The sequence below is a fragment of the Gobio gobio genome, assembly GCF_949357685.1.
Source record: "Gobio gobio genome assembly, chromosome: 22".
Classification (NCBI taxonomy): Eukaryota; Metazoa; Chordata; class Actinopteri; order Cypriniformes; family Gobionidae; genus Gobio; species Gobio gobio.
This window is the reverse complement of record NC_137118.1, coordinates 38,331,263-38,353,299: the sequence shown is the minus strand read 5'-3', so window position 1 is coordinate 38,353,299 and position 22,037 is coordinate 38,331,263. Positions and strand designations below refer to the sequence as shown.

Here is a 22,037-nt window from a genome sequence, read left to right as displayed (position 1 = left end):
TCAGGCTATGGCAGACGTGTCATTCAACCTATTGTAAGTCGATGTATCATCACAAGAGTTTTGAAAATATATTATGAAGGTTGAAAAGTTACCTAGTGCTGCTTTAACACCTTGTGGAGTATGTTTATGATGGATGGATGCATTTTTTTTTTGCTTCAAACTGAATGGACCCCGTCACATTATAAAGCTTGGAAGCGTCAGGATATTTTTATGTAACTTAGATTGTGTTCATCAGAAAGAAGAAAGTCATAAACACCTAGATGGCTTGAAGTGAGTAATTCATATGGTAGTTTCCATTTTAAAGTGAACTACTCCTTTAAGGCTTTGATTATCTATAGAAAATTAGCGGGAGTTTAGCGGGAAAAAAACATTTAACCATATGGTATTTGTACTAAAGTTGTAAGCCTAAACTTGATCTGTAAACTTGTCCCTCAAATCTGATTGGTTGATTGGAATGTTGTTCTAGGATCAACAAATATGTTGATCCAGGAACATGTTGCGCTTGGTGAAATCAGGTACTGCGGTGGGTGGAGTTACTGGAAGTAGCCTCTGGCAATTTTATGCAAATAACTACTCTACCAAACTTTTCTTACAGTGTGTTTCCTGAAACTTTAGCAAAGAATGTGTGATTCATTTCAGATTGTCATGACTATAGTGAGATTGAATGAAGACCCTGAGTTGTTTTGCATGTTTATTGCACCATCTTTTGGTTACTCATAGACATTACACTGTATGATTATAACTTGTCTTTGCTGTATTTAGCTAAATCTGACACCAATTCAGTTACACAGGATATACTAAGTGGACTAAGCTGATTTCTAACAGATTCTAACTTCTCAGATTCCTGCTTATCCTACATGTTTATCTTTTGTCCCATAAGCTGTCGAAACAGCTTGGTGCTTTTCACATCACTCCTGAAAACATAATCACATTACACTCGTCTACAATCGTTTTGATGTGTTCTCATCAGTTTGATCTATTGAGTTCTTCTCTTCCTATTAGAAGCATGTTATCAAGTAGCCTAATTTCTTTCCAAATCTCTCCTTTAATTGGGTGAACATCTCCATCTCTTCCGGTGAGAGTGTTTTGTCTTGCATTTACATGTACATGTAACTGTGTATGATGGTTTCATCTCCTCCATACTGTCAGCTACAGGATCTGGGCTTGGTGTATGGAAAAGGTGAAGTGTTGACAACACAATCTGATCAGCTACTCTACCCACAACCCTCCTACACGTGTCTCTTCCAGGCATGAAACAGTCATGCTGAAGGATACTTTTCCCGGCACTTGACATCGCTGTTCATTCCCAGTAGCACAATGACGATCACGCAGCAGTCACATGCGAATGGCTGGACATTTACACTCTCCATTATATAAAATAATTAGAACATAATTCTTCCTAGAGCCCTTTGAAATATGCCTTTTCCTGACTGGAAGGATAGCAGTGTTTCCTATCAAACAACTACTTCTTTTGGCATGTTGAATTTCTCGTCTGTTGACCAGGTTGTGAGAAACACCTGTGTTATTTCTGTTATGTGGTGAAGCAGGAAATTAGCGATCAAATGAAAGTAAAAGCTAACTTCGTACATTTGAAAAACAAGTGGCGTCACAAGAAAATCTGGTACTAATACGGTCTGGTACAAAAAAATAGTTTCAGTCGATGTTGAGAGAAACTGTTGCTGAAGGAAATGGACTGTATGAAGTGTCTGTGTTTTCGCCGCACTTCTACTGTGCGAGGTAAGTTTTTTGCTAAAACTGAGCAGACTTTGGTTTAGTAAGATTTTTAATTAAAAAAGCTTAAAATAGTTAGAATTTTGTGTGAGTAAATGGAAAGTGGGAACAGTGAGAATGTTTGCAAATTACTGTCTGCAAATGTTCTGTAAAATCATAAAATAGGCATTAAACAAAAATAAAATACTTCAACCAAAACTAAAGGTCAGATAGGTGTCATCTATACTACATTAAATGTTTTAATTAAATGTTCAAGTACATTACTCTGAATGTTTGACGAAGATTAAATGTATATTATTTTAATAGATTTGCATCATAAAGCATAAAAGTACCTTCATTTGATACAATATATTATACAATATATTTATACAATGTCACAGGCAGTCCTCCTCTGTCTGTCCACCAAATCGGCTTTATGTTTCATTCTTGCTTTTTTTTGTATTTAATTTTTCTGTGTTGATAGGTCGACCACTTCGCATAGTAATGATTGGAAAAACTGGAGTGGGAAAAAGTGCTTTAGGGAACACCATCCTTAATAGAAAGGTTTTTCACTCAAGCCCATCTGCAAACTCTGTCACTCATTTGTGCCAAAAAGAAAGTGTCTATGACCATAGAGACATTTATGTGGTTGACACACCTGGGATCTTGGATACCAGCAAAGAGAAAGACATCATCAAAAGAGAAATAGTGAGATGCATTCAGGTTTCAGCACCAGGTCCTCATGTGTTCCTGCTGGTGATGCAAATTGGCCGCTTCACTGCTGAAGAGCAACAATCTGTCCAAGCCCTGCAAAAGCTTTTTGGAGAAGAAGCTTCAAGATACATGATAGTGGTCTTCACTCATGGAGATCAACTCAATGGTCAAAAAATAGAAGACTATGTATCAACAGGCCATGCAGAACTCCGTAAAGTGATCCAGAGCTGTGGTAGTAGATATGTTGTGTTTAATAACAATGACAGCTCAAGTGAGGAAATTAATTGAGAAAATAGATGAAATGGTGGCGGCAAATGGGGGAGAATGCTTCACTGAAGAAATGTTTCAAGAAGCGGAAAAACTAATTCAGCAACAGAACATGGAGAGAGCGGTAGCAGAGCTTCTGGAATATCAGTTTAGCTTTCTTGGGCTTCTGGACAACAGAGTCGTTTTGTTCCAGCAAACATTGATGGAAGGCCTTCACGAACAGTTTGCCATTGATAGCTCTTGCAGTTACTAAAGAGACTTAAATCAGACACATCTTGTGTTTATAATCAGCTCTATTTTTATATTACACCTTACTCATTTTAACAGAGAGGTGGCCAACCTTCTAAGAATTAATATATTTTCTTTGAGATCCTTGATGAGAAAAGATCTTTAAAAGATCCTATAATTTTATCAAATGTTGTTAAGACCTCCACAGTGACATTTACTGTGCAATTTCATTTTAACTTGTTAGAAAATGTACTCCTGTTGTGGATAAATATGTTTTTATTTAAAATTTGATGTATAATTTAATTGCAGCAGATTGCAGAATGAATGACGTGGAGTTGGACTCCTTAATGAAGGCACTGTTTTCTCTAGCACTGTTTTAGGTTGTTTTGCACAATTTAATACTAAATAGTGATGGTATACATGAGATTAGCAGTTAATTGTATGCCTATTTACCGTAATTACATGCATCAAAATCATTTTTCAGAATTAACACACACAAAAAAAGAACTGTCTACTTTATAACTGTAGACTTAAATGTATCCCTGTCTTTACTATTCTTTCTTCTTGCATTTCTTTAAAGTAATCTCTGAATAATAATGTGTGTTCTTAATTTTACAAAGAATTACTTTTAATTAATTTAACAAATTACTTTGTGTGTCTAACAGAACAAAGCACCCATAGCACTCGACAGGCTTTATTCATTACCCCCCCCCCCATCACATATTTTAGTAATCATCATAAACATTTGAAAGCTTAAACACTCAAAATTCAACTTTTGACTGATATAATACTTGTGATTGAAATTAATACTTTTATTCAGCAAGAATGCATTAAATTGATCAAAAGTGAAAGTAAAGACATTTATAATGTTACAAAAGATTCAATTTCAAATAAATGCTGTTCTTTTGAACTTTCTATTCATCAAAGAATCCTAAAAAAAATTGTTCACAGCTGTTTTCAACGTTGATAATAATCATAAATGTTTCTTGAGCAGCAAATCATCATATTAGAATGATTTCTGAAGGATCATGTGACACTCGGAGAACATGTATAACCATAGCAAAAGTACATTTCTTACTTAAAGGAACTGTATGTAGGATTGTGGCCAAAACTGGTAGGCTACTGCAATCACTTTCAAATTACTGTAAAGCGGTGTATCCCCTCTCCCCTGACTCGAGGTTGCCGGATAGGCTGCAGCAGAGCCATTGAAAATTATTATATGGCTATAATATAATTATTATATTATATTATTATATGGCTCTGAGCTGCAGGATCCAGCAGGAACGTAGGCTGCTACAATGAGCTTCCAATGGCAAGTGACGAGTCCTACACAGCAAGTTTTTTTTCTTCTTATGTTTATGCTTCATGAGAGATGTTTTGTGAAGTAATTATGTATCGCAAAAATGTACTAATGGCGATTAGCCAAATATAATTGTAAATATGAACGCTCTTATGTGACAGTACATTGTTAGAACAGTAAGTTAGCTGTTAGTCTAACTTGTAACGGTAGGTATCTATCATTAACGTAAGTAAGTTACAAGCACAAGCCTAAGTCACTATGTGTCATACAGGTCAACTTGCAGCATGTGTTGTCCACTATATATGCGAAGAACGAATGAGGAATCATTTTCACCGAGGTAACGTTAGGCTACTGTCTCAAATACGTTTTCACATTGCCATAATGGGCGTGCTAATGTTGTTTTCCTCAGCGTCTCAGCATAATGACAATTCAATGACCCACCTCCTCCATATGCGCTAACCTAACGTTACTTTGCACGAACATGCATAACTTTGTTCGACTGTCATGAATATTTGAAATGTCCATTTCAAAAACATAGGAAGCCAGATGAACCTTACCTGTCCTGGAGGAAATTAGCAACGTTGGCGTCGGTCTTCAAATTCTTCTCCGTTTTCAGCCGTCTCAATCTTTCAAAGGCATCTCCTATACAAATCCTTGTTTTATTTCGGACATTGTCACAACGTTTTTCTGATTCATAACGAGGTCTTTTAGGTCTCGTAAAGTTAGACATTTTTTATCCAAAAAGTTTGTAGCTGCAGCTGTGGTAACTAGAACTGGCAACCCCGATGCCGAAACACTACTGACTTTGTGATTGGTAGATAGGTGGAGGGTGGCGCTTCAGGCCAAAACACAACATGTCAACATCAACATCAGTTGAGGAATGCAACTTCACTTTTAAAATGACAATATCCTGGCCGGACTAATGATGTCAGTGATATAAGTATTTGAAATTAACATGATTTCTTAATGTCTAGTGACATATCAGGGCCATTTTATGATTAATTGAGATACATTTCTTACATACAGTTCCTTTAAGTTTAGTTTTCATCTCTGTTTTTTGTGTTTATTTAAAATAAGACAAATCCGATATTATTTGAATCTTATATCTGTTATTTAACAGTTGAGATCGTTATTTAATAGTTATTTAACGTTATTAATATATATATATATATATGGTTATTTAACAGCTGAAGACACGAGCCGCGATTTAAATCCCAGTTGCGCAGATGGGGTGCGTTGTAACACTGCGTTACAATGAGCCCCTATTAGAAATATGCCATTATATTCTATACTTTTATGAATTCTTTTGAGAAACCATGAGAAAAGGGTGAATAATGACTGAGAGTTAATGTTCAGAAATGATTAATTATTATTATGTTTTGAACTATGCTGTATTAGCGATGTGTTTGTAGTCAAATTCAAAAATGCTTATAATTTTAATGATTAAAAAATGCTGTTATTTTATTTTAAAAAGTTAATAATTGTATTTTGTTGACAAAATATTTTAGTTTGTCTTGTATATTTTTTTGATTATATCAGGTAACATTTTAAGCTCATATGGTCATGTTACATTGTGCCCCACCACATGTTACAATGTACCCCACCTATGGGGCATGTTGTCACATTTCACTTCCATTCTTTCGGGGTAAAGCAAGAAAAAAGTATACACTGTATTAATGAAACAAAACCACATAATTGTACTAGACATGTGTGCAATTAATGTGGGAAAAAATAAATACTCTGAACCCCAAGTGGATTTACACAAACTGAGAACCCCGCTCTCCCCTATCCCTTTTGGCCTCTTCGGTCAAAAAATGATGTTTGAAATGTGGGCTGGGGTGACACTTGGTGACTTTTGCTATGTGAACACAAAACAATTATGGACATGATTCTGATATGTTAAAGGACTGAAAAAAAATAATAAAAATACTTGGCTCCTTCGCGGTCAAAAAGACCAACATAGAAAATGAATGGGAAATACAAAACCAAAAAAAATTAATTAAAACCCAGAGAATCTTTTGTGGTACAAACTACAAATCAGCCCCTGTGCTGAAAAAAGCACACAATTCTTCCTAGAGCCTTTTGAAACATGCACTTTCCTGGCTGGGAGTATATCCAGTGTTTCCTATCAAGCACTTTTCAGCGCTGTTTTGTCACAGTAGGACCACAGTGACAATGCAGAATTGGCTGAATCTTGTTCAGATTTTTCTCCAGTAAAGGATTAAACCAGTTTTCTCACAATTAAATACAATGTGTAATTTCAGATACAAAGAAACATATAAAAACTATCAGCAGAATGTTCAAAAATGAACAAAATAATAGATAAAAAAAAGAAAATTAAAAACCTCCAACTAACAACTACTTCTTTTGGCATGTTGAATTTCTCGTCTGTTCACCAAAAAAAAAAAAGTTGCAGCTTGGAATTTTCAGTATACAATCTAAAAATTACATTAAACTGACTTAAAAAAATGAGTTGTCTTGTATAACATAAAAAAAAGTTGCAAAAAAAGTTGAAAATTAACTTATTTTTAACTTATGTTGTGATAACTTATTGATCATATAATGTTTTACTGTGTAGGTTGTGAGAAACACCTGTGTTATTTCTGTTATGTGGTGAAGCAGGAAATAGCGAGCGAATGAAAGTAAAATCTAACTTTGTACATTTGAAAAAAATTAACAAGTGGCGTCACAAAAATATCTAGTACTAATACGGTGTTGCAAAAAAGTAATTTCAGTCGATGTTGAGAGGAACTGTTGCTGAAAGAAATGGCCTGTACGAAGTGTCTGTGTTGTCGCCGCACTTCTACTGAGCAAAGTAAGTTTTGTGCTTTTTACTTTAATTTATATTTTATCATGTTAATAAATAATTAGAATTTTGTGTGAGTAAATGAAAAGTGTGAACAGTGAGACTGAACCATTTAATGTCTATTGTCATAAGGTCCCCCTCCAAACAGGGGTTTGCCAATTATTGTTTGACAAATTTGTAAAATATACATTGAACAAAAATATAATAGTAAGTCAACTTCAACCCAAGCTAAAGGTCAGAGAAGTGTCATCCCTTCTACATTTAAATGTTTTAATTAAATGAATAAGTATATGACTCGTATGATTTTTGATGTAGATCTCAAGTATTATTTTAATGTAGCCTATTTGCATCATAAAGCATTGATTTGATACAATATTAGGCCAGGCTTAAAATGCAAAACTGAATTTTATACAATGTCACTTCCTCTGTCCTTGTCCACCAATGCAGTTAAAATGTATCAATAGAAGTTTAATTGTCACTATTTTTTTTGTCCTTCATTTTTCTGTGTTGATAGGTCGACCACTTCGCATAGTAATGATTGGAAAAACTGGAGTGGGAAGAAGTGCTTTAGGGAACACCATCCTTAATAGAAAGGTTTTTCGCTCATGCCCTTCTGCAAACTCTGTCACTGAAATGTGCAAAAAAGCACACGTTGTCTATGACCATAGAGACATTTATGTGATTGACACACCTGGGATCTTGGATACCAGCAAAGAGAAAGACATCATCAAAAGAGAAATAGTGAGATGTATTCAGGTTTCAGCACCAGGTCCTCATGTGTTCCTGCTGGTGATACAAATTGGCCGCTTCACTGCTGAAGAGCAACAATCTGTCCAAGCCCTGCAAAAGCTTTTTGGAGAAGAAGCTTCAAGATACATGATAGTGGTCTTCACTCATGGAGATCAACTCAATGGTCATAAAATAGAAGACTATGTATCAACAGGCCATGCAGAACTCCGTAAAGTGATCCAGAGCTGTGGTAGTAGATGTTGTGTTTAATAACAATGACACAAAGAATCGACCTCAAGTGAAGAAATTAATTGAGAAAATAGATGAAATGGTGGCGGCAAATGGGGGAGAATGCTTCACTGAAGAAATGTTTCAAGAAGCGGAAAAACTAATTCAGCAACAGAACATGGAGAGAGCGGTCGCAGAGCTTCTGGAATATCAGTTTAGCTTTCTTGGGCTTCTGGACAACAGAGTTGTTTTGTTCCAGCAAACTTTGAAGGAAGACCTTCACGAACAGTTTGCTATTGATAGCTCTTGCAGTTACTAAAGCGTCATATCTTAAATTAAGTCAGTGCCATTGTTTTGTGTCAAGATGCACACCAGTAATGTTTTTTCTTTCTAAGGCATGTTTATAAATGTTACTTAAATGTGCTAATGGAACTAAGGTCAAATCCTGGCTTAATCTAAGCACTGTCTGAAACTGGCCATTGTGTTTATGTTCAGCTGTAGTTTTATTTTACACCTTACTCATTTATGTGACGTTACACAGTGTACGTTTAATTCAATAGAGAGGTGGCCAACCTTCTAAAGAATAAATGGTAGTTTTCTAGAGATTCTTGATGAGAGAAGATCTTGATCTGTAACTTGATCCTATAATTTTATCAAATGTTGTTAAGACCTCCACAGTGACATTTATTGTGCATTTTAATTTGAACTTGTTAGAAAATGTACTCCTGTTGTGGTGAAATAAGTTATATATAATTGAATTGCATGAATTGCATTTAATTGCACTGACTCCTTTTCTCTAGCACTTTTGTTTTTGAGTTCTATTTTGTACAATTTAGTACTTACAGTATATATAGTGATGGTATACATGAGATTAGCAGTTAATTTTATGCCTATGTTCCGTAATTACATGCATCAAAATCATTTTTAAGAAAAAACATCTACTTTATAACTGTAGACATAAATGTATCCCTGTCTTTACTATTTTTTCTTGCATTTCTTTAGAGTAATCTATGAATAATAATGTGTGACATCTGAAGTCATTTTAAGAAACATTGGAAACTTTTCACAATTTAGCATTTTTTTTTTACCATTATCTTTTAATATTTGTTAAGAATCAGTTATATTCTGTAAATACATGTAAAATTGTTATACTGTGAAAACAAGAGGTCTGTATATGTTTTTTTTTAATGAATATTAGTGTGATGTATTAGACCCAGTGATACATTATATTTAATGTAATTCTATTCCAAATTAATGCTGTTCTTTTTAACTTTCTATTTACCAAAGAATCCAGATTTTTTTTTTAACATTGAAAATCAGAAATGTTTCTTGAGCAGCAAATCATATCATATTAGAATGATTTCTGAAGGATCATGTGACACTGAAGACTGGAGTAATGATTCTGAAAATTCAGTTTTGCATCACAAGAATAAATTACATTTTAAAATATATTCAAATAAAAAACTGTGATTTGTTTTGTATTTTTAATAAAATAAATACAGCCTTGGTAAGCATAAATACCTCTTTTAAAAACATTAAAAACCTTTTGAATGGTAGTACATTGGCATATACAAATATAGTTCAGTACATTTGCTTTACAGTAAACTTTTTCACTTTTTGAATTTTTTTGAATCAGTTTTCTTTAAAAAGAGACCAACCTTGGGTCTGCAGTCATGAATTACAAAATTATTTAAGCACAGATCTCTGCTCGAAAAAAGATTGACAGTAAATATGTTAAAACAACAATATTTAACGAAATAATGGGTTTTGACTGGGCAGAAAATTTGAATGTTTTTACATTTAGGCATTTGGCAGACCCCTTTATCCAAATCAGTTTAATTTAAATTCAAGATGTTTTTTTTTGTTTTGTTTTTTAATCAAGATATATATACACTGAACAAAATTATATGCAACACTTTTGCTTTTGTTCATGAGCTGATCTCAACGATCTAAGACTTTTTCAATGTACACAAAAGACCTATATCTCTATATATATATGTTATAGTTACAATAGTTAAGCTGAGAATTTGACTTTTGGGGTTCAAATCTGACAACTGTTGCAGACCTTACAAAGCAACTTGACAGTAACTTGCATTTTTAAAGCATGCAGTGGTCTTACATTTCCAGTTTGAGGCATGACTATGCAAATTATGTTCTAGAACACAACAGGAAATAAAAAAAGTCCCTTCAAAAACCATACCAACAGTCAGTAAACACTATACTCGCATGTCATCTGTGCTGATCAGATTCTATGCAGAATGTTTCCCAAAAGGAGGAAATTCTTCAGCATGTTTCTTACAAGGAAGAGAATGAAACATGTTTGTCAGAAGGAATGTTAATGATAGACTGAGATAACCTACGACACAATAGTTTGCATTCTCTTGTTATCATAAAAGGAAAATCTTTAGAATCTTTCAACACAAAGAGTATAGACTTGTAGGAGGACCACATTCTCTGAAATTTTACCCCTGACTAGCACAAAAAATGGTCCAAATTAACTTTTTTTGTATAGGGCCTACCATTTGTTGTATTAGGTTTCACAGTTCAAATATTTTAGTCTTTGCTTGTCTATTTTACTGTTTTTTGTTTAACATATGAAACTGTAGTGGATAAATTAGATTTTTTTTTATTTGTTCTTGTAAAGTATTGACATGCAACATAACAATGACGTACAGTGTATTCATTTGATTGTGGCAAAAATGAACTAAACATGTTTTCAAATCAAACTACTCACACAGAACAAAAGGCTACCAGTGTCTACTGGATTCTGCAGTCCTTTTTCTCTGATTCTTTAGAATATGAGTAGTGTTCTAAAATGTCAGGGTTTCCATTTTTCCTCTTCATCTCCAAAATCATCTCTAATAGTCTCTCGACCTGAGAAACATAGTGGTCATTGTTGCTAAATGCTTGACACCTTGACCCACAGGTTCGGATCAACTCTTGCAGTTGGGTGTCAGTGTTTTTAATGTACTCGGATACAGTTTTCTCTCTTAATTTCTCTTTCCTTGTGAAAAGAACAATGGTTTCTTTTACCACATCTGCACCAAACGCTCTCTGTATGTTCGGAACTATCGCTCTCTCGCCATCTGTGTAACGGCCAAGCTCCATGACCAGCAAATACACGTCAGGCCCTGGCTGCCCGAGTTCTTTGCACTTCTTTATCTGTTCTTCCTGGTTTTGTAGATCTTCATCAAAGAAATCTGGGGTGTCAATGACCCTGATCTTGATTCCACAAACAGTTTCCGTTGCCATCTGACACGCCTGTGTCACTGGCACAGAACTGGCACGTGATTCAAAACGACGATTTCTCAGGATGGTGTTTCCAGTAGCGCTCTTTCCACTTCCTGTCTGTCCCAGCAGCACAATGGTCAAGGTGTTTTTCTTCTTGATGGCAGCTTGGTTATCTCCTTAAACATAGCATAGCATAACGTAACGTAACGTTACATATAACATAACATTACATTCATTTCAAAAACTGCATCCTTTCTTTTCTAATTCTACATGGAGACATGGACCTCTTTTGCTGTACACTATAGTCTGATTGTGAAAAGGTTACCTTTTCACTTCTTTTTGCACTGCGCTACCAAAATAGATTAGTGTGCAGTCCAATGCTATTTTACATTTTCATTTTGGTACCATCATCATCGCACATGGCTTAAGAATGCTTGGACAGTAAAATCTTCTGTCTAAAAGCTCATCTCCACCTGATAATATCTGACTTACACTCTACTGGCTCAAAGTTCAAAGCCAGTGCTACGTACTTCATCTCTGTTTTCGTGAATCATAATAATCATATTATTATGCTTTAAGGGATAGTTCACCCAAAAATCCTAGGTGTATCTGACATTCTTCTTTCAGACGAATACAATCAGAGTTATATAAAAAAATGTCTTGGCTAATCCAAGCATTATAATGGCAGTGAATGGCTGTGTTGCCAAGTCCAAGGGTTGAAGCGACCCATATTGTGTGATATTTAGCCCCGGGAAAGCAAATTTTAGCAGGCAACCCTGCCAAAAAACATATTTTACCCTCCAAACAAATTTTTACCGGAGAACCTCCCCTGAAACGCGATTGGGCTAGTTTTGAGTAGCAATTGGGCGGGTTTTGTTGTGAAAACCTGGCAACCCTGGTGAATGGCAGGCCAAAATTTGAAACTCAATAAAGTGTATCCATCCATTATAAAAGTAATCCACTCAGCTCAGATTTTACTTTATAAAGCTAATCAACTTTATAAAGTAAAATATCAAGCTTCCGCCAGACCGCCTTCCGTATTCAACTTACGGAGTTTAACGGCTCTTGCAGTTCAAAACGCTTACGCTATACGTCCTACGTCATCGTCGCGCCAGTTATGCTTTTTTTGTAGGTTGAATATGGAAGGTGGTCCGCCGGTAGCTAGATATTTTACTTCATAATATATTAAATATAGATATTTGTCTTACAAAAACCCATCGATTTGCTTCAGATGTCCATAACCCCCTCCTTGTGGAGTACGTTTTTGTGAAGGATGGATGCACTTTTTTGATCTTCAATTTTTGAGCTGCCGTTCACTGACATTATATAGCTTGGATTAGCCACAACATTTTTAATATAACTCAGATTTTGTTCGTCTGAAAGAAGAATGTCATATACACCTAGGATGGCTTGAGGGTGAGTAAATTATAGGATACTTTTCATTTTTGGGTTAATTATCCCTTTAAATTTAGACTTTCTGTGAAGTATTGAACTGATTTAAAAGCATAGTTCACCTAAAAATGAAAATGCTGTCATCATTTACTCAGTTGTTCCGAATGGTATGCATTTCTTTCTTCTGCTGAACACAAAATAACATATTTTGAAGAATATGGGTAACCAGAAGGACCCCATTGACTTCCACAGCTTGGAAAAAAAATACTATGGAAGTCAATGGGGTTTGGTTACCGATATTCTTCAAAATATCTTCTTTTGTGTTTAGCAGAAGAAAGAAATTCATGCAGGTTTGGAACAACTTGAGGATGACTAAATGACAGAATTTTCTTTTTTGGGTGAACTATCCCTCTAAATATGTCACTATGTTAATATAAATAGCAAGATAGTCTTGTAAGTATCAAACAAATCAGCAATCGACCATCTCCTTTTTTTACATGAAAGGCTCTCCTCTATTCTTTCTTAGATTCTTTCATGGGAAGAAATTAAACCTTTTTGTTTTTATCTTCTTTTTATCTTCTTCCTCTGATTATTTAGAATTCTAGATTATGATATTATACCTGGTATATGCTCTCGTGGCATTGCTTCCTGTGGATTACAGACCGCCCATTCCACAGATGCGGTCCTCTGTAATGATCTGCAGTTAAATAGAAAATGGATTAAGGAATGGATTTGACCTCTCTGGAATGGGTACGATCATCTGGATAAACTCATATGTTTAGTCTTACCTTTCATGCTTGTTTACTTGCAGCTCAGGCACACTTTTACAACATGTAATCAGTTGTTTGATTAAGTCATGTTGCTCCATATTTTTGTTAAAAACACACACTTTCCTTCCACATTGATAGAGAATGCTATCCAGGTTCTCATCTGTTTCTTTGTTTGGCCTTGCTGATGTTTTATCTTCTCTACTGACCAGAACAACAACAGTGTTGTTCTCCATTTTCTTTCCGAACTTTTGCTGAAAAGCTACAAGCTCTTCCATATCCCTCTGAGAAACATGGTCACGCTGCAGAACGAATAAAATCATACACCTGGATGATGTCTCCATATACCTCTGAATTACAGCCTGAGGCTCTTGAATAACAGTAATCCATCTGCCTCCTATCTGCAGCGATACCTCTTCAGCAAATGTGGACTGTTCTGGCAGGAAATGTTCAAAGCCAAGAATTTTATTTCCCACCAGACACTTACACCAGCTGTTTGCCCCTATCAGAAACATTTTTACGTCTCCACGGACTTGCTCAGTATGGTCATGTCCTGTAATGAAGTTCACAAAAGCATTTTTGAAATCTTGAATTTGAGACTTCACAGTAAGGTTGTTAACATTTATTAATTATGTTAGCATTTATTAATCATGTTAGAGTCTGTTAAGTATGAATGGCTTTGTTTGTGCCTCATTTGTAAGCTATACTTTGAATAGAGCATCTGCCAAATTAATAAATGTAAATGCAAAGTGCACTCACACATTTTAAAATGTACGAGTACATGTTCAAATTAACATGAAGGTAAATAAAGGCTCTATAGATATATAATTTTTTTAGTTCTTGCTAACTAAATGTTAGTAAAGGACACTTTATTGTAAAGTGTTATCAAAATATTCTAATGCTCTTTTAAGTTCGTCTTAAAGGGTCAAGAAATGACTTTAACAGAAGTGTGTGTGTTGAACATCATGGAAGATAATGTTAGCATCTGTTAGTTTTGATTGTGGGAGAAAACTAGTTAATTTTAAACCTTTTTGCTCTATTTTCATAGCCTGTCGTCGTCATACTCAATTCTAGTCAGAATATGAGTCTGATACTGCTCCGTTGGGCTGTGATTAAGGGGCGTGTTTTAACCGAGCCAGGAAAAACCTCAATTGGCTAGACCTACAACCAATCAGAGCAACTGAGCGACGCATAACGTTAGTTGTCAAATGTCAACAGAACTCAACTGCACTGTGTTGCCAAGTCCACGGGTTGAAGCGACCCCAATTATGTGATATACAGACCCAGGAATGCGAATTTTAGCAGGCAGCCCTGTCAAAATAACACATATTTTACCCCCCAAATGCAATTTTCTTCAGGAGAACCCCCCCAGAAAGCTATTGGGCATGTTTTTGGCTAGTTTTTAGTAGCAATTGGGCAGGTTTTGTTGTAAAAACTTGGCAACCCTGTTTGCACGCACGCTGGAATAAGTAACGTTAGAAGAAAAAGATGAGTGTAAACGATCTTTGCCGGTGTTGTAAAAAAAGAATTTAAAGATACACAGAGTACTTACCAACACGATCATCATTTCTGAGAGAAATAGTAAAGGTGAATGCATATAGGAACAAGTTCTCCATTTAGAATTAGAACAAATTAAACCCAAGCACCTTTGATGACGTGGATGACTACGTTACTGTTTATCATCTGTCCATCATCGGCTAAAGCCCGCCCTGACAATTTCATTGGTCCGAACAGTGTCTGTTCGGGCATAATTACTCCTCTACGGATCAAGTCCAGACCGAACTGGCCAAGCTCAAATGTTCTGGGCGGGGCTAAGTTCGGCTGGCATCCAGGCTACTATTTTCAACTTCCTGGTTTAAATTCGTCTTCATTTCAATGTCATAGGATGTGACGTTTTCTCGGACTATAGTACGGCGATGACTCATCGCTGTCTCATAATTATTCATGAGTCTGCGCGTCTTTGTCCTATGAGAAGACGTGTTGCTTAATTCATGATAGCATGCGCTTAATTATTCATGACACGTGGATAGGCATTTTCCTCTGACTGCCGCTTCAAACAGTGAGCATTAATGGATTGTTTTTTTCGCTTTGCATGAGTTTCTGTGTTGCCTACGTTCTCTTCAATAGATCCTGAGTCTTCACACAAACGCGATTCATCCACACTGTAAGGGTAAACGCTCTTCACGGCCATTTAACCGACCAAACGGCTTATAAAAACTCCACAAAATAAGCCTCAAAAGTTATCAAAGGTATGCAACAGCGTGTTCATATATTTTTTCGATGCAGAGAACAAATTGCGAATGGCTGTGCATTTAATTGTCCATTGAATTATAGGTGTCACAGGTTGTATTTGTGTAACGGTGAGCTTACAAATCCATGTATATTGTGTTGTGTGTAACTTAATGGTCATTTGCAGCGTGCATTTGTGGGAAGCTTTGATGCTTTTAATGAGAGCGAAATAAAATGGTCTGAATCAGAAGCTGTTGATGTGCTGTCAGTCTCCCCTCCACCACTAAACCACGCCCACTTTTATAGCATTTTTCAAAACTGTGGTTAGAACTGACGGCTGACACACAGGGTTTCATGACCCTTTAAAGCTTTTCAAATACACTTTAAATTATATGATCAATAAGTTTTGACATGTTTTTACATTGCTTAAACTCATCAAAATAAGATTCAACTGATTTTTAAAATCAGTTTAATATAAATGAAGTTAAAATTACTTAAACATCCAAGTTGATTGAGTTTAAAATTTAAGGCAGCAACTTTTTTTTTGTACCAGTAGTCACACAATATTTTACAAATTAATCCAAAGTGACTTCAAAGTATACATTTTACAATATGTGAGTTCCCTTGGAAACAGACCTAAGACTTTAGCATTGCCACCTCCACAAACTACTAGTTGAGCTACAGCTGAGCTCTAATCGTATAACTTTATCTTACATCTAACATCAGTAAGTCTCTGAAACGCTCAAATGGATAAATGTTTCAAAGATTCCTCGCTATTAAACCTTAATTATTTCAGATTAAAACGGCAAACATTTTTAGAAGCTTACCTTTTGACATACTGACTCAATTTCAGATCATTCCACACAAAAACAAACAAAATGTGAGACACATTTTCTTGAAAGAGAATTTCTGGTAAGAGTCTGCACTGTATCTGAAAGTGAAAATCTGGGGAGGTTGAAACTTTTTTTTTTTTTACTTTGAAAAGGGGCGGATCAAAATCTTCTCTAAATAGGTCCTCACTAAACACTGAGATTATAGTTATTTTACTTTGGATATGATTTTATTTTTCTGTGGAGTGCCAACTCGTTCTGACAGCTCAAGAAAAAAGTATATACAGAAAAAGATAATGACTCAAAAGACATTTGACAGACCTGGAATCTTCACATGAGATTAAAATGCATGCACTAGGCCTGAATAACCAGATTCAAGTCACATGATCTTGTACTCCTGCATATTTGTCACTCCTATTTAATTTATTCAAAGGTTACCAGAGTTTGACTGGCCATGTGACATCAGCATACCCAATGAGAGGGGAGCTGCCATAATTTAATAAAATAAATTAAATTGATATGCCAGTGATATGACAGGAGTTTATTTTTTTTTATAAAAAGTAGTTCTATTTGTTTCTTTAAATATAAAACTTTAATTCCTGGTTTCACAGACAGGGCTTATTTTAAACCAGGATTAGGCCTTAGTTCAATTAGGACATGTAACATTTATAAACTTGCCTTAGAAAATTTAAATATCAACAGCGTACTGCACCTTTAAGTGGAGTCTACCTAGGGTGAGCTCTGGGTATGGTTATAGGTATTTTATACACAATTTATATAGCCAAAACTCAGTTGTTTGTACATAAACTTTTCACTATGCGAATAGTGGACATTTATGTGGATTTTTTATGAAATCCTCAGGCTGACTGACCGATTGTTAAAAATCCACGCCTTGTCATAAAGGTGTCACGAACTCCGTGGTCATGGACGGTGTGCACCTGAGGTTTACCTGATGGTTTTTGTCAAAGGTAGGAATCATTTTCCAAATGATAAAACTTTAAGTTGTCTAAATAATGTAATACACAATAAGGGCCGCGTTTAGTCTGGCAAAACAGGGAACTCACGCGACTCTCCTCAAAGCCTGGGGGTTTGGTTTATAAAAAAATCTCCCGTTTTAGGTACAATTTATTTTAAAACAGTTTAAAAACTGTGTGTTAATATATTCGTAAACATTTAAGAATGTAAATCAGCAAATATTTAACGATTTTCTTTTCGTCTGACTCAACCGTTAAACGATGTCTCAAACTCAAGCTCATAGCTAGGCTAGATGTAGGCTAAGTTACTATTTTAATAGAAAGAAAAAAACTGAGTGGATAAAATTGTATTTAATCAGGAATTCAAGTGAGATAAAAATGACACTGTACTCCAGAAAATACTCAAATGTAGCTTACATTAAAGATGCACATTTCTAAATAAATAAAATGTTTTTGTTAGAAGTAGAGATCGAATTCATCCCACGATTCTAAAGAAAAAAAAATGGACATATATATATATATATATATATATATATATATATATATATATATATATATATATATATATATATATATATATATATATATATATATATATATATATATATATATATATATATATATATAAACATGCATACTTTCTGACAAAATGTTAATCACTTTAGTCTATTTGAAAACATATTAATTTGAACGAAATTATTAAAAATAATAATTTGAATGGAGTCAATGTCTCATTCATAAAGACTTGTTTCATTATTGGAAGCATCAGCGTTTGTGAATGTGAATAAATCTTTTCAATGAATGAGCAATGACAAACACTTTTTTAAACACTCACTTGTCGCCACCTCCAGGCGTAACGATAAATATAATACAAGTGTCAAAATACTTTCAGTTGATCACTACCATAGCATGGTGTTTATACCCAAACTTTAAACTTTTATCCCAATACACTTTTATCCCCTGTTATTTAAATGTTTACACATAAATAATGATGGTCCCACTTTATAGTAGGTGGCCTTAACTATTATGTACTTACATAGAAAAATGTGTACAATGTACTTACTGTGTTCATATTGTGTTGCAAAACACTTTTGCTGATATTGAGGTGGGATACGGGTAAAGTTAAAGACAGATGTGGTGGTATGGGTAAGTTTAAGGGTAGGGTTAGGTGTAAGGGAAGTGTCAACAGTGTAATTATAAATGTAACTACAGAAATTAATTACAGATGTAATTACATGCAGGCATTTTTTAAAATGTAAGTCCAATGTAAAATCAATCATGTACACAATAAGTGCATTGTATCAAATTATTACTGAACAAGTGTCTGTGGGTTTTACCTGATTTCTGATCAGTTTTACACATTTGTAGAATTAGATACATTTTAATTAGACATTAGTATAATTAAAAGGAATAATAGTTAGTCTCGTATTGGCCTGTTTATCTGAGCCATCCATGGAACAAACAAAACAACCCCTGACATTTGATTCAAGAACATATAGACACATATTTAATTTTATTAGATGATTAGTTAATTGCATTTGAAAGATTTTACTTTCAATAAAACTTTTGCAATAGATTTGTAAAAGGTGTTTTTATGCATGTTTGGCCTGGGGTTTTGTCGCATTTACACTGATCTGACCAGCAGAGGGCGCCTTGGAGACGGGTGTTGAATTGTTTCAAAACTTCGACACAATTCGGCACATTTGCTTCAACTGTTTTAGTGTTTCAAGAAGCCTCGGTCTGCCCATCACTACAGTCAATAACTTGTCTTGTAAAGACGAGACCAGACAATGAAATGTGATGAGAGTGCTTCTGATAGACTGGCTGCATCCGAAAATCTTCTCGCATAACCTTATAATATGCCTCCTGAACACTTTCCATATATGGCGCGCGTCTCACTGGATCATTGTGTGATACTTTTCTATCATTTTTGTAATGTTTTAGCCTGGTCGCTATTAGGGATGGGCGATATGGACTTAAAAATGTATCCCGATATTTTCTAGTATTTATTGCGATAACGATATCAATGACGATAAATGTAGTATCATTCCCCATGTTTTTGGATACAAGTGAGAGCTGCATTCTGCATGCAGACTCAGAAAAACAAACAATGATCTTAAGTAAAACGTACCCGTCATCAAATAGGCTCCTATAATACATAATATATATACATTTATTTTTTTTAATGTAAAATTCCACATCAGCCTTTTCAGAAATGGAAAAGTTGCAGATATAATTGTCTTCTGTAAATAATGTTTAATGTTTCGGTAATGTTTAAATAGTGCAACTGTGCTGAAAAACATCACACAATACAAACAATAATAATTCAAATCAATGACAAGTTTTAAATGTAAACCGATTCTGTATTTATTCATACACTCATGGTGCAAACAGTGGTAAAAATAGCAGAAAACAGCTAAAGTAATTATCCCAAAAATGTCTTCAGATTACAAAAAAGTTACAAATAATGATTTAATGATAGAACTTCAGTAATTTGAGTTGATAAGATAATAATACCACGAATTCTTCAACTAATAAAAATAAACTGCACTAAGGATTAATGAGCTTCTGGGTTAATGAATATTAATCACATTGTCAGCGCTCATTCAAACTGATTTGCTGAAATCAAAACACAGTAATAGGTGCGTGCCAGCCAATGAGGTTCCCGTTTGTGCATTCGTTTCTTCCTGTTCATGAAAGGCTGAATAATTCAAAATAAACACCATTATTTTACAGGAAAATACAACAAAGGATATTGTTTACATGTAGCACGTCAATTCTGTGTGGTATAAGACTTTCTCGCTCTCTCTTTGAGTGTGTGTGAAACACTGAGCGCTCTCAGTCGCGCGCCTCACACTAGTGTTTAATGTGCGTCAAATACACTGCGCATTCATTGAGTTGAACTGAAATACTATGCTTTACCAATCGATTGAGACAGAGCGAATCTCTTAAGCGCTCAGTCCAAGTGCTCAGCGAGTGAAAATACATCTGTATGTACAGGTTCAGATTGCCCTCAGGTAGCACCTCGTTTAGCTATGAACTCTTCCGCAGCTTTCGCTGTTTTCGCTCTGCACGTGAGATGCGGATTCAGTGCCGCCGCTCCCATTGCGCAGCGCTTAGGGCACCGAGTGCTGCGGGGGCACTACAAGACAATTCTCTCTCCAACCCCCGTTCAGCTATACAAAGTGACGAACGCAGCCACCAGGGCCATCATAAAGTAACAGCGGCGGCACTGTGCGGATGGGTCGCGCCATCAACTAGGCTTTATCGTTATTATCGCGGGAAGACAAATTCTTATCGTGGGGAGAATTTTTACCGGCATATCGCAAACGATAAAATATCGCCCATCCCTAGTCGCTATCCACTGCCATTGTAGGAAGGAGCGTGTGCAGGACTATTTTTAAGATTTCTGCTTTTGAGGTTCGAAAAAGATAGAAGGACATAGGCCATTAGAACAACAGCAGGGTGAGTAAAAGGTGGCTTTATTTTAATTTCAGGGTGAACTATCCCTTTAAAAGGAAAAAGGTACATTCATTCATTTTATTATAAGAACTCTACACAGAACTCTTATTTGACATCGTTCCAAGTTACTGTAATCGTTATATGCCACGCAAGTCTACAGTGTGCGTGTGAGACAATGGGCCATATCATACACCTGACGCAATGTGGCGCCAGGCACGACACGTGTTTTTTGCTAGTTTCAGCCTGGCACAGTTATCATTTTCATGTCCTGCGGCATGTTGTTTAAATAGCAAATGCATTTGAGCCCATTTGTGCGCCCAATGTTATTAAAAGAGCATGTTAATATGTAATATGCGCCTATAGGTGGGTGGGTCCACAACGTGCGTACACAATTCTTATTTGCACAGGGACTCGCGAAGCAGCACTCAAACATTTTTAAATATGAAAAATTGAAGGATTAATATTGTGTACATAAATATAAAAGTCCCTACATGTCATAATGGATAGTCATTGCATGTATCCGAATTAGGGTTTCTATTTGCAGTAATGATGAGCAAGCAGGTTTCATTGGATGAGCAGATCTGTTTCCTTGTGTAACCCTTTCTGTTCAAACCGCCCCGCTCCAAGCAGACTCGATCCAGGGTCCGCCGGCATGGGAGTCAGACACTCTAACAAGGAGGCTAAAGGCTGCAACCTTTAGCGTCAGACGCTAGAGCATCTCTTGAGATCCGAGGAGTGAGGTTTACTCGCACAGCAACTACTAGCTGACCTGAAAATTCCACCATGTAAATAGCGAATCCGCCATGGTGCGAGTGCAACTGGCTTTTAAAGGGAATGGGAGATGAGACTCTGATTGGTTTATTCGGCCAAAACAAAACTCGACCAAAACTCTTTTGGACCATGCGCCAACCATTTTTCCCATCGTAAAACTAGCAAAAGTGGATTCGGACACACCCTAAGTGCACTTGCGTCGTGCGCTTTAGACCATGCGCTTAGATTGTTTATGGCCCTGTCTCAAATGTCACACTAAACCCTCGTGGTCTTCCTAAGAGTCTGCAATTTATTGACGTAACGCCGTTTTGACTGTCGGGAAGAAGTTCGCTGCGGAACCCGCACCAGTGTGGGCTCGGCAGAAGTGCGCATCGAGGGCGCATTTCGTCCGTGAAGGGG

At 35.8% G+C, this 22,037-nt stretch overlaps 2 protein-coding genes and 1 pseudogene across 3 annotated transcripts; 2 read left to right on the top strand and 1 right to left on the bottom strand.

Moving 5' to 3' along the window:
• Positions 1-2,214: 2,214 nt before the first annotated feature.
• On the top strand, positions 2,215-3,836 carry LOC307118493 (GTPase IMAP family member 9-like; the record flags this gene model as incomplete). Its single annotated transcript, XM_079804121.1, has 1 exon — positions 2,215-3,836. One exon carries the CDS (start codon positions 2,215-2,217, stop codon positions 2,710-2,712), a length of 498 nt encoding a protein of 165 aa, XP_079660247.1. The 3' UTR covers positions 2,713-3,836.
• A 3,149-nt stretch (positions 3,837-6,985) lies between these two features.
• On the top strand, positions 6,986-8,301 carry LOC307118419 (GTPase IMAP family member 7-like; annotated as a pseudogene). Its single transcript has 2 exons — positions 6,986-7,034; positions 7,540-8,301. The product of its transcript is annotated as a GTPase IMAP family member 7-like (transcript).
• Positions 8,302-9,468: 1,167 nt separating this feature from the next.
• LOC307118666 (GTPase IMAP family member 6) lies at positions 9,469-16,548 on the bottom strand. The gene is made up of 4 exons (XM_079804378.1): positions 16,429-16,548; positions 13,394-13,925; positions 13,226-13,302; positions 9,469-11,389 (listed from the first exon to the last, which is right to left on the bottom strand). The coding sequence occupies exons 1-4, from the start codon at positions 16,436-16,438 to the stop codon at positions 10,740-10,742; spliced, it is 1,269 nt and encodes a 422-aa protein (XP_079660504.1). The 5' UTR covers positions 16,439-16,548; the 3' UTR covers positions 9,469-10,739.
• Positions 16,549-22,037: the final 5,489 nt, after the last annotated feature.